This window comes from Fundulus heteroclitus, unplaced genomic scaffold, assembly GCF_011125445.2.
Source record: "Fundulus heteroclitus isolate FHET01 unplaced genomic scaffold, MU-UCD_Fhet_4.1 scaffold_378, whole genome shotgun sequence".
NCBI lineage: Eukaryota > Metazoa > Chordata > Actinopteri > Cyprinodontiformes > Fundulidae > Fundulus > Fundulus heteroclitus.
Genome location: NW_023396790.1, coordinates 3,198 through 16,109, shown reverse-complemented (window position 1 = coordinate 16,109; position 12,912 = coordinate 3,198). Strand labels below are relative to the sequence as shown.

The 12,912-nt window shown below is 38.7% G+C and overlaps 1 protein-coding gene across 1 annotated transcript; it reads left to right on the top strand.

The window, feature by feature from the left end:
• The first annotated feature begins 2,416 nt into the window (after positions 1–2,416).
• Positions 2,417–12,351, top strand: LOC118560068 (sushi domain-containing protein 2-like). Its single transcript, XM_036130711.1, has 12 exons — positions 2,417–2,549; positions 5,510–5,708; positions 5,799–5,950; positions 6,057–6,224; positions 7,800–7,974; positions 8,119–8,320; positions 9,632–9,717; positions 10,630–10,898; positions 10,974–11,108; positions 11,194–11,358; positions 11,637–11,885; positions 12,130–12,351. Exons 1-12 carry the CDS (start codon positions 2,489–2,491, stop codon positions 12,315–12,317), a joined length of 2,049 nt encoding a protein of 682 aa, XP_035986604.1. The 5' UTR covers positions 2,417–2,488; the 3' UTR covers positions 12,318–12,351.
• The last annotated feature ends 561 nt before the right edge of the window (positions 12,352–12,912 follow it).

The following is a 12,912-nucleotide window of genomic DNA, read 5'->3' as shown; positions in this document are numbered from 1 at the left end:
TATTTTCAATGTTTGGTTTAGTTACTCGTTACAAAAAAAGAGAGAGAGACTCACGCACGCAAGTGTTTTGACCCCACCTACTGATTGACTGCGACAAAGTCGGGACTTGGCTGGGCTTGTTCATCACCACCAACAGGATAAGAAGCTGGTTCAGTGCTAGGGCAGGTTAAATTAACCTTGTGGTATAGGTAAAGCATCTAATAGCAGAGAGTCCTAATTTTCTTAACTAAATGATAAACTGCAGGTGTATCTATTAGCAGGTTTACCACTTCCTGTAGGTTAACTAAGCCTGGTTTATCACTTAACTATGTTCATAGTATACACCCCCTGGTCTAAATTTTGCCTGCACTTGGTTGTGTACAATTTTAAAGTGGATAGCACTGACCTTACTTGAAGAAGGGAAACTGAAAGCTTACAAAAAGGTTGTATTTTCAGTCTAAACTTGGTCTAAATTTCTCCTGCACTTGGTTGTTTATATTATTTCAAGTGAATTTGGCTTTCAAAGTTTACCAAAATCTAAAAAATGTTATTCAAGCTGCATTTGCTTTGTTTTACGTTTTACTTATACTTTTTATTACATTACTTGAGTACATCTCTTTTTACAGTAATTTTCATACTTAAGTACAAGACACTTCAGATACTTTAAGACTTTAACTCAAGTAACATTTCAGTCAGTGACTTGGACTTTTACCAAAGTCATATTTTGGAGAGGTACCTATACTTTTACTTGACTCTGAGATTTCAGTACTTTATACAACACTGAACAGAAATATATACAGTATATGGCCAAAAGTATCTGCTCTGGTCTGTCTTTTTGTAGGTATGAACTGGAGTGACATCCCATTCTTAATCCATAGTGTTGAATGTAATGTCGGCAAAACCCTTTGCAGCTATAACAGCTTCTACTAAGGCATTCAGTGAGCTTTAGGAGGGTGTTTGTGTGAATTGTCGACCAATCTTGTTATCTAAGCCATAACAAGGCCTTCGTTTGGCAATACTCTAAAGCTTGGAGCTCCACACTATTCCAGACATTTTAAATTGAGAAAGCTTTCTGGATGGGAAGCAAAACGTCTTCAAACTTCGGAAAAAATGTCCAGTTGTTTTGTTTTTTTAACTTCTTTGGAACTTCCACAAGTGTCTTTCTGAGATCAGACACTGATGTTGACTTGGCTTGTGGTCTCTGCTCTTTAGGCCCCGTTCAAAAGAAGACGAACTCGGTAAATTCTCCTAAGCGATTAAGAAAAAGTGTGTACAGATGAAAGGAGGCAGCACCGAAAACGCTGTACTAGATATGCCGGGCCTATTGGTGGCGCTGTGACACTGCCACAGAAACATGCATAAAACATCGGGCTTGCACAGACAACTCATGTGAAGTAAACACAACAACATGCCGTGGGATCAAACACAGACATTTAGACACGTTCAATGTGATTTTTACATAGTTTGGCGGGGGACACAGAGTGACGAGTGGGCTTGTTAGAAAGGAGGAGTCTGAGGACGCTGCTGGCAGCCATAACGAGGCCAATATTTTCCTTAGCATGGATGCAACACTGTGTGGCGTCGGCAGTCCTGGCTAACCGTCTTTGTTGTTTCATTGGTGTTGAGAGTGAGGCGCTTACAGGTTATGAAGACGACGTCACCGTTTCAGAAAAGATGCGGCTCACCTGTACACATGGCAAAATGAAACCACAATTTTGAAATGTATTCCCTCTGGGACCCGTTTTCAAAAAAAGACCATATGCAGTCTCCTAAAACGTCGGATCCGTGTGGACGTATAGCTTAAACGGCAAAATATCTTTGTGGATACACCTAATGTCGTTTCCTTGTGGACGGGGCCTCAGTTATCCCAAAGGAGGACTCTGTGCCGCCCTTTCAAGGTCTTCCACATCAAACCTGCTCATCCATGGAAATTTTACCCTTTTTAATCAGCAGCACACAGTCATTTTGATTTGTTTCGATAACGATGGAAGCATGAAATCAAAGAAAAAAATGTTTTCTTATGCAGAGGCTCCTTTCACTTAGGTGAAATGGGATTCAGGCTAATACTGAAATGCTGAATATTTAATCCCTCCCACAAATAGACTTGACATAAGGTTCAGTTTATGCTGAGGTTACTATTGCAATAGTAAATATTAATGTTCTCACAATCAAACATGCTCATCTCTGCTTGCTTACTGTCTCTCTTTTTAAGATAAAATGCTTCTAAATAGGTCAGCATGTTTAATTTATCTTATCAAACACAATGTGCTTATCTTATTCGTTTAATCAAGTTTGCCTTTTTTTTTTTCTAAAGCAAGTGGTGGTCAAAGTTAGACACGTGAGCATTCAGCTGAAAATGTTGCCATAATGATTCCTAGTTAGTGATTAACAGGAGCGTGTGTAAATGCAGGGCACCAAAGGTCCAAGGTTTGGAGAAACGCTGAGCGCGTCAGTGTGGCAGAAACACGGTGACAGAAGAGAGCGGAGCTGAAAATCTGCCTCTACCAGGATGAGAAGATCAGCAGCAGTAACATTTATCCTTCTGCTTTCATATATCTGCAGAACATTAGGCAAGTACCTCCCACATTATGGGTTCTTGTTGATGATCAGTCTCATTTTCATTGTTTCTTTGTTATAAGATGCAGTATTTCACTCCAACTCAGGTTATCCCTCGAAATACGTTGTAAATAAATAGCATAAAAGGAGTTAAAGAGACTTAATTTGAAAATCTATTATAAAAAAAGCAACTATGGGGAAATGGTGGCAGTAAAGATTCTCTTTTTTGAAATATTTGGGGAGCTCTAAGTGAGGTTAAGTGATCCGAAAAATCTGAATTCAGTTTAATACAGTAAGGGTGTTTTGCAAATCAGCTCAGATTCTTTTATTAAAAAAAAGTTATCTTAGCCACGATGAGTTTTAACTCCTGACATAAATCTACTTTACAGATTAAATGTTAAAAAATATATGTTTTATGTTTGATACATAATAAATAATTTTAATTTTACTTTCATTTATTCAGCCATAACCACTAGAAATAACATCAGTAATGAACTCTGATCCGACCTAAATTATGTTTTTATCTTCTAAAAGCATGTAATTACGTTGAGGTTGAAACTAGTAATTTCTTCCAGTCAGAAGTAACTTTGGTTTGATGTTGCCATTTGAACTTGTGGCATAAATCAAAGAAGAACATAACAGACTGTTGCACAAAGCTTAGAGTGCTTGGCTCAACGAGATGTTCTGTTTGTGCAGTTTAAAAACAAGATAGCGTGTAGAGATTATTACCGTGGCTTTCTAGCATGAGGCACACGTGTGACAAGAGTCCTGAATGGCTCTGGTGTTAGAAGAAGCGCTGCTGTCTCTGCTCCTCTGACGTCTCAGGTTTACTAACTCACTCTGCGTCAGGCCTCGACTTTCAATACAAATGTTCATGTGAAGTAAAAGAAGAAAAGATAAAAACAGCTGGCTCAAAATGTTTAGAGGGAATCAACATTTAAATGAAAAAGTATTTAAAATACCTTCATTCTGAATCTCAATTTCGGTAAAAACATTTCTGATGAACGCGTTTCAATCAAGCTTGTTCTTCATCAGGACCAGTTATGGTGCCCTCTCTGGTACCTACACCTATATATATCCAGCCGTCAGGAAAAATTGAGAGCAAAAATGCATCATGAACACAAAAGAAAATAACGACAATCATGAAATACAAAAAGAAAAAGAAAAAGGAAAAAAATGATAAAATTAAATTAATTCTGTTGACTCCACGTTTATGGATTTGATTATTGTCTATCTATAAAGAAAGCCTTAAATCAAACGCTACAAAACAATATGTTGGGTTTGACAACAATGTTATAAATCTAAGAAGGTTGTTGCTATACGAATATTACATAGAACAATAAAATCAATAAAACAATAACTTATTCTAATTTTGATAGAAAAAAAAACAAAGAAAGGCTATGCAAGTTAATTTCTATAACACAAGTCATAAGCCAGGCCGTCCAAACAGCTTAACACAAAATCCAAGGAACAAACATTCAAATGACAAAAAAAACTTTAACTTTAAAAAGCACTGCATGAAAAGAACTGAAGTGAGAATCAATCCCTCATTAGTGATCTAGATACCATTGCTGACTGTTAACAAAATACAAACGTGGTAGAAAAGTAAAAGGTCAAAAGTTGTCTGTTCATCTCTAAACAGAGTCAAAATGTTATTGGATGTAATCGGACCAAGCTTGTCTTTCACTGGCTTTGTTTAGGCTACATTTTGACAGGACAAATGGGATCCTGGGCTCACTTTTCAACATATTTTTCAGAGCTAGATAAAAACAAGGACAAATACTTACATGCCAAAGTAAAAAAAAAAAAAAAAAAAAAAAAAAAAAAACTGCTTCTCTTAATGTTAAATGTTGATTGCCACAAAACTTTAACATTTAGTGAAGACACTATGTCTATAGATTAGTCATTTTCTCAGCCAGCAGTTCAAAGTCTCAAGCTGCTCAGTCTGTACGCTTTTAAAGCTGAGACCTGACCTTATGCAGACTAACTTTACATTACGACTACAGATGTGTGCACCTGTATTTTGTGCAAAGGCAGATCTACAGGAATGAATCCAGAAGCAAACACAGTTTTGTCCTTGATGATTTCTAGAGGGCTAAATCAGGAGGAAAACTTTTCACATCCTATAAAACGGAAAAACGGGGAAGCTGTGTATTTGTAGATTTTCTTTAAAGCTTGCACACGCAGCAAAAACTAAAGTTACACTTTGTTTCACACAGGGGCACAAACATTTCTGCTCTTATTAATGGGAAACAATAGGTGCACGACACATCTACTGTACAATCTGTATATGAAAGAATAATCTGGATGTTTCTTTGTCACTCAGAGACACAAAACTCCAGTTACACTTCTTGAAATTTGTTAAAACAAAAGTGGGAATACAATTGCTACAAATCTATTTTCAAACATTAATTTTAAGAAAACAAAGCATCCAATCTTTCATACAATAGGAAAGAAATAAACAAAGCCCTCATTAGCAGCCTTGGATTACCCGTGCCATCACAAAAGCAGCTAGTGCACTGCAAAAACAGAACTAAAAATAAGTTAAATTTTCTTAAAATAAGTGTATTTGTCCTTGATTTGGGCATGTAAATAAGACTATTTGCCAATGGAATAAGATTTTTCCTCTTAAAATAGGAACAATTCATCACCATCATCTTATTTCAAGTGCATGATGTCTAACTATCTTATTTTAGGGGTAAAGATACTCATTCCATTGGCAGATAATCTTATTTACTGGCTCAAATTGAGGACAAATAGACTAACTTTTAAGAACATTTTACTTGTTTTTGCATCCGTTTAGGGCCCGGTTCTTACCGTATTAATGCAAACCACTTTGCAGTTTAAGTTTTATAAATATAAAATAAAAAAATTGTCTTTCTTCTTTTTCTGACATGCAGCACTCTGCAAGACCAGTATGAATGAACAAATAGAAGGGTGCATTTATTTATTTATTTATTTTTATTTTGGACAGGAGAGACATGTGCAGAAAATTGTGGGGAAAAATTGGACACTTGCTCCTGCCACCCAACATGTGAGTCTCTTGGGTCCTGCTGCTCTGACTACAAAGAGTCCTGCGTAAATACCTCCCCGTACTCCGGGTCCATCCTGGGTGGGACAGACTTTCTTGTCCTTGATGCAACTTTCAACCAGAGCTCTTACATTGTTTGTAGGTAGGACGTTTTTTTTTTTTTTTTTTCCTCTTGCAAACGTGACAGCAAAACCAGGTGAAAAATAACTGATCGCTCTTTTTAAACTGGCAGGTTTGATGATAGAATTAACACTGTTGGGTACGTGGATAAGGTTGGAGGAGGCCATTGCATTTCCCCACTGTTATACGAAACCGGTTGGGTTTCTTTGCAGATCTCCTCAGATAACGGTACCACATTCGACAAAGCCGGGGCCTGGCTTTCAGGTACTGCACTTGAACGCACATGGCTTTAAAACCTGTAATTATATAAACTGGAGTTCAAATGTTACACTACAATTTATTTTTAACTGGTCCACATGGCCTGCTGCAGTTCACACGGGCAAGTTGGATTCTCGATTCAAAGCCGTTCTGGTGAACTCTACGAAGTGGCAGTACTACGGAACGCCAGGTGTTGGAGGAAATCTACAGATGACGTGGAACACCACTTTGGTCAACGCAGAAAAGGTCAACATAGAGCTCTGGGGATACAGAGAGACAGGTAGGAACAATGTCTATCCACTTTAAGGATTCCAGATGTTTGAAATGCAATTTTCCCTCTTGCACCTTTTTCACATTTTAAGGTTACAAGTGCAAATTTCAGCATAACTTATTGTGACTTTATGGATGTTAGACCAAGACAAAGTTTTGCATAATCATGAAGAAGAAGGACAACGGTATATGGCTTTCAACATTTCTTTCTTTCTTTACAAATAAGGATGTGAAATGTGTTTTGCGCATTTGTATTCAGCCCCCCTGTGACAATCGTTTGCAGAACTGCGTTTGCAGCAATTACAGCTTCTGTTCCTTTGTCTCAGTCAGATTGGATTAAAGCATCTGTGAAACATTTAAAGCCTTACCAAAGATTTAGTTCTGGACTAAAGTTTATTTGATCCAGATTATTGGGGCTCTGGTTGTATGCAAGGCAAAACCTCCTCCTTAGTCGCAAGTGTTTTGCAGCCTCTGAAAGGTTTCTCGCGTTATTACTCTTTAACTCCATCCATATTTCCATGCACTCTGACCGGATTCCCCGTCCCCACAGGGCTTAGGTCTTATTTTCCCACTCTGCGCTGCAGTTTTCAATTAGGACAAAAAGTTTAAAACTTGAAACAGTTGTTGAATGGCATGTAATGACTTGAATTGCACAAAGCAGAAGAAAGGGTATTTTTGGCTGGTTTAAGCTTCGCAAAGAAAATGGTCGCATTGAAATGGAAACCTCGACATTCCCTGTCTTACCGCCAGTGGGTGTTATCTTTAATAGATATCTAGAGTTGTCTGCTGCACGTGTGCACAATGCTAAGGAGGAAATTATCAGTTTGTGGAATCAGGCGATGGTTGACCTTGAAGCGCTTTGATATGAGGCTACCTTTAATTTAGATCGTGTTTCATAGTGTGCAGATGTAACGCTTTAATTCTGGTTGTCCAGGACTGGTGTATGTCTTTTGTTTGTTTAATTGTATTGTTTGCTCTTTGTGTTTCTGTTAATGCTACAACATTAACATAAAATAAAAATATTCTCAAAACTTGAAACAGGACCCCTTATTGCTTTCTTTCAACAATGGCTTTCTGGTTTCTAAACTTCGCAATTTAGGTGGAAATCCATGTCTTGGAAAGTCTCAGTTGTGGCCAACTTGTCTTGACTCTTAGCTTGGGTAGTACGCTGTTATGTGTTGAAAGTATATTGTTTCATAAACTTATTTTGAGAATCTCTACAACATTTTCCCTGGCCTGTGTTGTGTTTTTAGCCTTCATGGTGTGGCCTGTTACTAATGCGACTTTCAAAGACAGTTAACTTTGGTGGATTTCCTTTAAGGGTATCAGAGCAAAGGGAACTCAACACCACATTTGTCAGTTCTTAATTTGTAAAGAAAAAAAAATCAATGCCCTATTTTTATTTTTTTATTTTACAGTTATGCAGTACTTCATATTGGTCACATAAAATCCAAATAAAATTAATTATGGCTTGTGGTTGTATAGTGATAAAGGCATATTTTAAAGGATGTGAATGCTTTTTTAAGCTACTGCATGTGATCATTGCAATTTAAGAAAATATTGAAAGCAGAAATGTTCTCCACAGGAGAGCCATACTCAGAGTACTGGCAGGGCGAGTGGCAGTACCTTTACTCCCTCGCCAAGGATCACCCCAACAGTGGCTCTTTTAGCTTTTTGCCCAAAATTGCGGAAGATGGCTTTTCAAACTGGGAGCTCGGCGCCCTTCGTGTCAGCTCAGGCAGCTACCCTGACGGCATGTGGTATGTTAAACTACCCCCAGAAAACTGCAACATTACTTCAGTTTTAATTTTCTCACACAGTAGATCCTCTGAAGACCTTCAAGGATCGCTATCCATAGCTTCCAGCGTAACAGCAGTGTTGTCCGTGTGTTTCGTTTTCTTCAGGAACGTCCAGGCAGCGTGGAGTGAGGATCACGCGCTGGCCTGGCATCTAGAGGAGAGCTTCAGGCAGAACTCAACAGCATGGGCTGTGGATAAGTGTCTGGCCTGGGACCAGCTGGAAAATCAGCTGCCCAACTTCCTCACTGAGATCATCGACTGCCCGTGCACCCTGGCTCAAGCGAGAGCAGACACGGGGAGGTTTCATGTAGGTGCAGATGCTCAGATTAGACTACAATAACTTGATATTGAATTCATCGTCAACTGGTTGAAACAAGAGTTTGACTGGAGCAGGACTTTTAAATTGGTGCAATATAAACAGAATTAAAAAACATCTAATTTCGCTAAATAACTGCTGCAAATGAACAAATGCAAACATGAACACAGAGCACAGGAACTGAGCTTTAACACTTTTTCTTTGGAAAAATAAATAAGAATAAGAAACCCTTTTGTAAAACGAACCTCTACATGAAGTCACCCCAGTGCACTGAGCTATATTATACACTGGAGTGCTGATTTTGCCGGAAAACTGAAGTCACTGGCCGCCATCTTGCTACTCCTTACTCTCACAGAATCCCATAGGATTTAGTTGCAATAACAAGCAGTTTTCTGGCTGAGTGAAAACGTTTTACAGGTAATTCTACAGTCAGTGGATGTACTAACACTATTAACTACTAGGAAATTAGGTGCTGAAATATTTTACATGTTATTCATATTAAATATATATATATATATGTATATATAAGTATGTGTATATGTATATATGTATATATATGTATACACATATGTAAATATATGTTTTTGTATATTGTTATTTATATATTTATAAATGTTAAACATATATATTTAAATGAATAAAATGCAAAATATTTCAGCACATGACTTTCTCAGTACTTGATATTTTTAGAACATAACATTAAAGTATATGGCATTTGACATTTTAAAAGTTTTAAGCCCCCCACTGAACATGAGAAAATCCTTGTTATTCGATGCTGTAGCGCACATATTCCCTAGTTACTGGGGGGAAATAGGGAGTACCAATATGGAGGTTGTTGGCTTCAATCGACTCGTTCAAACAGACGGTGATTAGCACTCCAGTGTATTATATAGCTCAGTGTTCCAGTGCAGGAATCTGAATCTGTGCGGTAGATTAATGTGTGATGGTTTGATCTGTTTATGATAACGTAACGCTCATCAGTTCAAAGTCAAGAAGAAGCGGCCCTCTAATTATAGCATTTATGAGAACATTATCTTCAAGCAGTACTCTGCAGCACAAAACATGTTTCTTCCACAAACATACTCCGCACACCAACGGGTTCAAAACCATAAAATCCTTTCTGCTGTATGATCTCTGCTGTGGATCATTAAACCACTGATGGTCATGGTGGAGTTATGTAATTTACCAAGCAGGTTTGACTGAACATCTTTGTTTTAGATATCATGTGGTTATTGAAGTGTATAATAAACAGTGAATTGCACAGCCTGGTCTTACGCTCTCGATCTTTTCTATGTTCCTCAGACTGATTATGGCTGCGATATAGAGAAGGGCAGTGTGTGCACATACCACCCTGGGAGTGTTCACTGTGTGAGGGCAATACAAGCTAGGTGAGTCCCCGTCTAACTGCACGTTGTTACTAGTCCAGTGGCTGACAAGGAATTACAAAAAATGCACATTTGGGGTATTTGTGAGTAGAGTTTGAATTTTCTTCCTGTGCATACCTGGGTTACGGTTCATCTTGGTTACTCAGGCTTTAACTGGCCTTTCTAAAAAGTCCCTTTTCTATCTATCTATCTATCTATCTATCTATCTATCTATCTATCTATCTATCTATCTATCTATCTATCTATCTATCTATCTATCTATCTATCTATCTATCTATCTATCTATCTATCTATCTATCTATCTATCTATCTATCTATCTATCTATCTATCTATCTATCTATCTATCTATCTATCTATCTATCTATCTATCTATCTATTGAAGAGATAATTTATTTCAGTAAGTCATTTCTAAGGGAAACTGATTATTGATTAATTGCACACAGGCTGATGTTTTCAAACCCTTATTTCTCTAAATTATAATGATTTTTTTTACTTACGGAAAATTATATTACATTAGACCAATAAAAATGTTTTTTATGCAGAAATGTGAGTTTAATGAAAATATTCTTGATACCTGCTGGCTTCCTACAGCAGCTCACAAACATGACTGTTATCTTAATTGGCCCCTTTTGCTGTGTGTGTGCTTAGTTGTTTGTCTTGTGTATCTCTATGTTGTCCTGTGATGCAACGGCGACCTATTCAACCCCTGAACTATTACTGAATTTGGAACTGAATCCACACTTGTGTGCAGCATGGTCTGAGAAGTACTGCACTATTCCAGTCTAGCCCAATTTAGAGTTTATAATTTGTTTGTGACAATTTTTATTCTCTAATCCAGGATGTCAGCAAGTATGTGGAAGTTCTTGTGGGTAAAATGTCAGGTATTGAAGTAACATGTTGTTTCCCTTCTCCAGTCCAAAATATGCAGCAGGACAACAGTGTTGCTACGACAGCACCGGCGCTCAGGTACTCACAGCAGACTCGATCGGGGGTAGTACCCCAGACCGGGCTCACGACTGGGGGTCACCTCCTTTTAAGAAGCCCCCTCGGATCCCAGGGCTGTCCCACTGGATCTACGACGTTCTCAGCTTCTACTACTGCTGCCTCTGGTCGAACAACTGCCACTACTACTTCAAACACCGGCCCTCCAGTGACTGCAGGCGCTACCAGTCTCCCAGCTCTGGTACAATTTGTTGTTAAGCCACCATTAATGGGAGGAATACTTCGTGCCAATGCTTACATTTTGGTTTGATATCAGCGGTGGTGTTTGGAGATCCACACTTCATTACCTTTGACGGCGTCAGCTACTCGTTCAACGGCAAAGGGGAATACACTCTGGTCAGATCGCAGGAGAAAGAGCTGACGGTCCAAGGCAGAACTGAACCTGTGAAGGGTGAGTGCCAGAGGGATCGCGATCTTAAAGGAGGTGGAACACGAAGCATGCAAACATTTTCTTTCCTCTAATGCGACTCTAACAGATTCAGGAGCCACGATAAAGGCAACAAAGTTGACGGCTGTAGCCATGAAAGAAGGCTCGTCCGACATCATAGAGGTGCGGCAGGATGGTAGACATGACGGCCTTGAAGTACTGCGCAATCAGCAAAGCCTCTCCTTTGCAGAGCAGAACTGGATGGATTTAAAGGGTGAGATTCCTCAAACATCTTTGGATCATATCACAGGTTTTATAACTTCTGACAAAGAAAGGGAAAAATATTCCCTTGTTTTTTTTAGTTAACAAAAATATCAAATTTGGGGCTTTGCATTTGTATAACTATGCTTTTCTCTTCACTGACAGTATTATTTGTTTTTTTACTATACTGGTTTGGTTTTTAGATTTGCAACTGAGGGTTACTAAAGTTTTAAAAACACTGAAACCAAGAATCTTTTCACTTTGTCTCTCTTCTCACCAAACATTTTGCAGGCGTGTTCGTCTTTTCTCCCACCTCTACAAATGTAACCGTGATGTTTCCTTCTGGAGCCGGGGTGGAGGTGCGACGTCGGGGGGAAACTATGACCACCACTGTCCTCCTGCCAGAGGAATTCAAAGACTCCACTCTTGGACTGTTGGGAAAGATGAACGGTGACGCCAAAGACGACCTAACCCTGTCCGATGGGACGCTAGTGCAGAACCACAGCAACCCAGAGGAGCTGTTCAACTTTGGGGCGAGCTGTAAGAAATCCCCATGGATGATTTAAAGTGTTTTATCCAATCTGAGAAATAAGAAAACTAAATAATTAGAATGTAAACACCATGAATAAGAATTTGTAGATAAATAAAAGAAATCCCTATACATTTTCTGTTTAGGTCCTCCTATATTGTGTCAATTCTTCTGATTTCCAACCCCCCAATGAGTTAAGTGACTCCATGTTTAATGCATTCTAGTTCTGATCAGGCATTTATTTTTGTCTTCCAGGGTCGGTACAGAACACCTCCGCCTTGTTTACATATGATTCTGAATATCTTCTGAACACCTATTACTTCGTTCCAAGACACGATCCGAGTTTCATTCCAGTATTTTCAGTCCCAGAGAATCCGGATGATCCGCTGAACATTCAGGCCGCTGAGATATGCACCGGAGAGGGATCTCAGTTCTGTAGGTGAGAGGAAGAGACAACAAACACGTTCGGTTTACAACACAGCAGCAGAGCCGACGCAAAGTTGTGGTGGGCCCCGGGCAAGATTGAATACGGGGCCCGCTTTTAGTTAACCATCACCCACACACTTCTACAGCACCATTAAAATTTCTTTACTATTGTTCACATTTAGTTGTGTTCTCATTCTAAATGTGCCACAAGTTGTTTTGTGAAGTTGTTTTGTGTTTTCTAAAATCAGAAGTGGCCAAATCCAACCCTCAAAGGCCAGTATCCTGCATGTCTTAGATATGTTTCTGCTCCATTACAGCTCATTAAAATGGCTGTCTCAGCTTCTTACCATGTCATTAAGCTCTGCATGAATGTGCCACTTGATTCAGATGTGTTGAAACAGGAAAGACAAAAAATAAACATGCAGTGTACCAATCCTTGAGAACTGCCTTTAAAGACCACTGACCACACATCAATTCTGTAAAAGAATTGATGTGTTTTGCTCTAGTACATTAGCCACGTTGCATTTTTTTTTTAAATGTCCATTTTAAACAGGCTAAAGCAAACGACAGATTTCAAGGATGAGTTTCTGAACATTATTTTTTCAGAACAGA

Coding starts and splice junctions, on each gene's coding strand:
- LOC118560068 (XM_036130711.1), top strand. CDS start 2,489: ATGAGAAGATCAGCAGCAGTAACATTTATCCTTCTGCTTTCATATATC. Junction 5,951..6,056: donor AGCCGGGGCCTGGCTTTCAG/GTACTGCACTTG, acceptor GGCCTGCTGCAG/TTCACACGGGCAAGTTGGAT. Junction 9,718..10,629: donor GTGAGGGCAATACAAGCTAG/GTGAGTCCCCGT, acceptor TCCCTTCTCCAG/TCCAAAATATGCAGCAGGAC.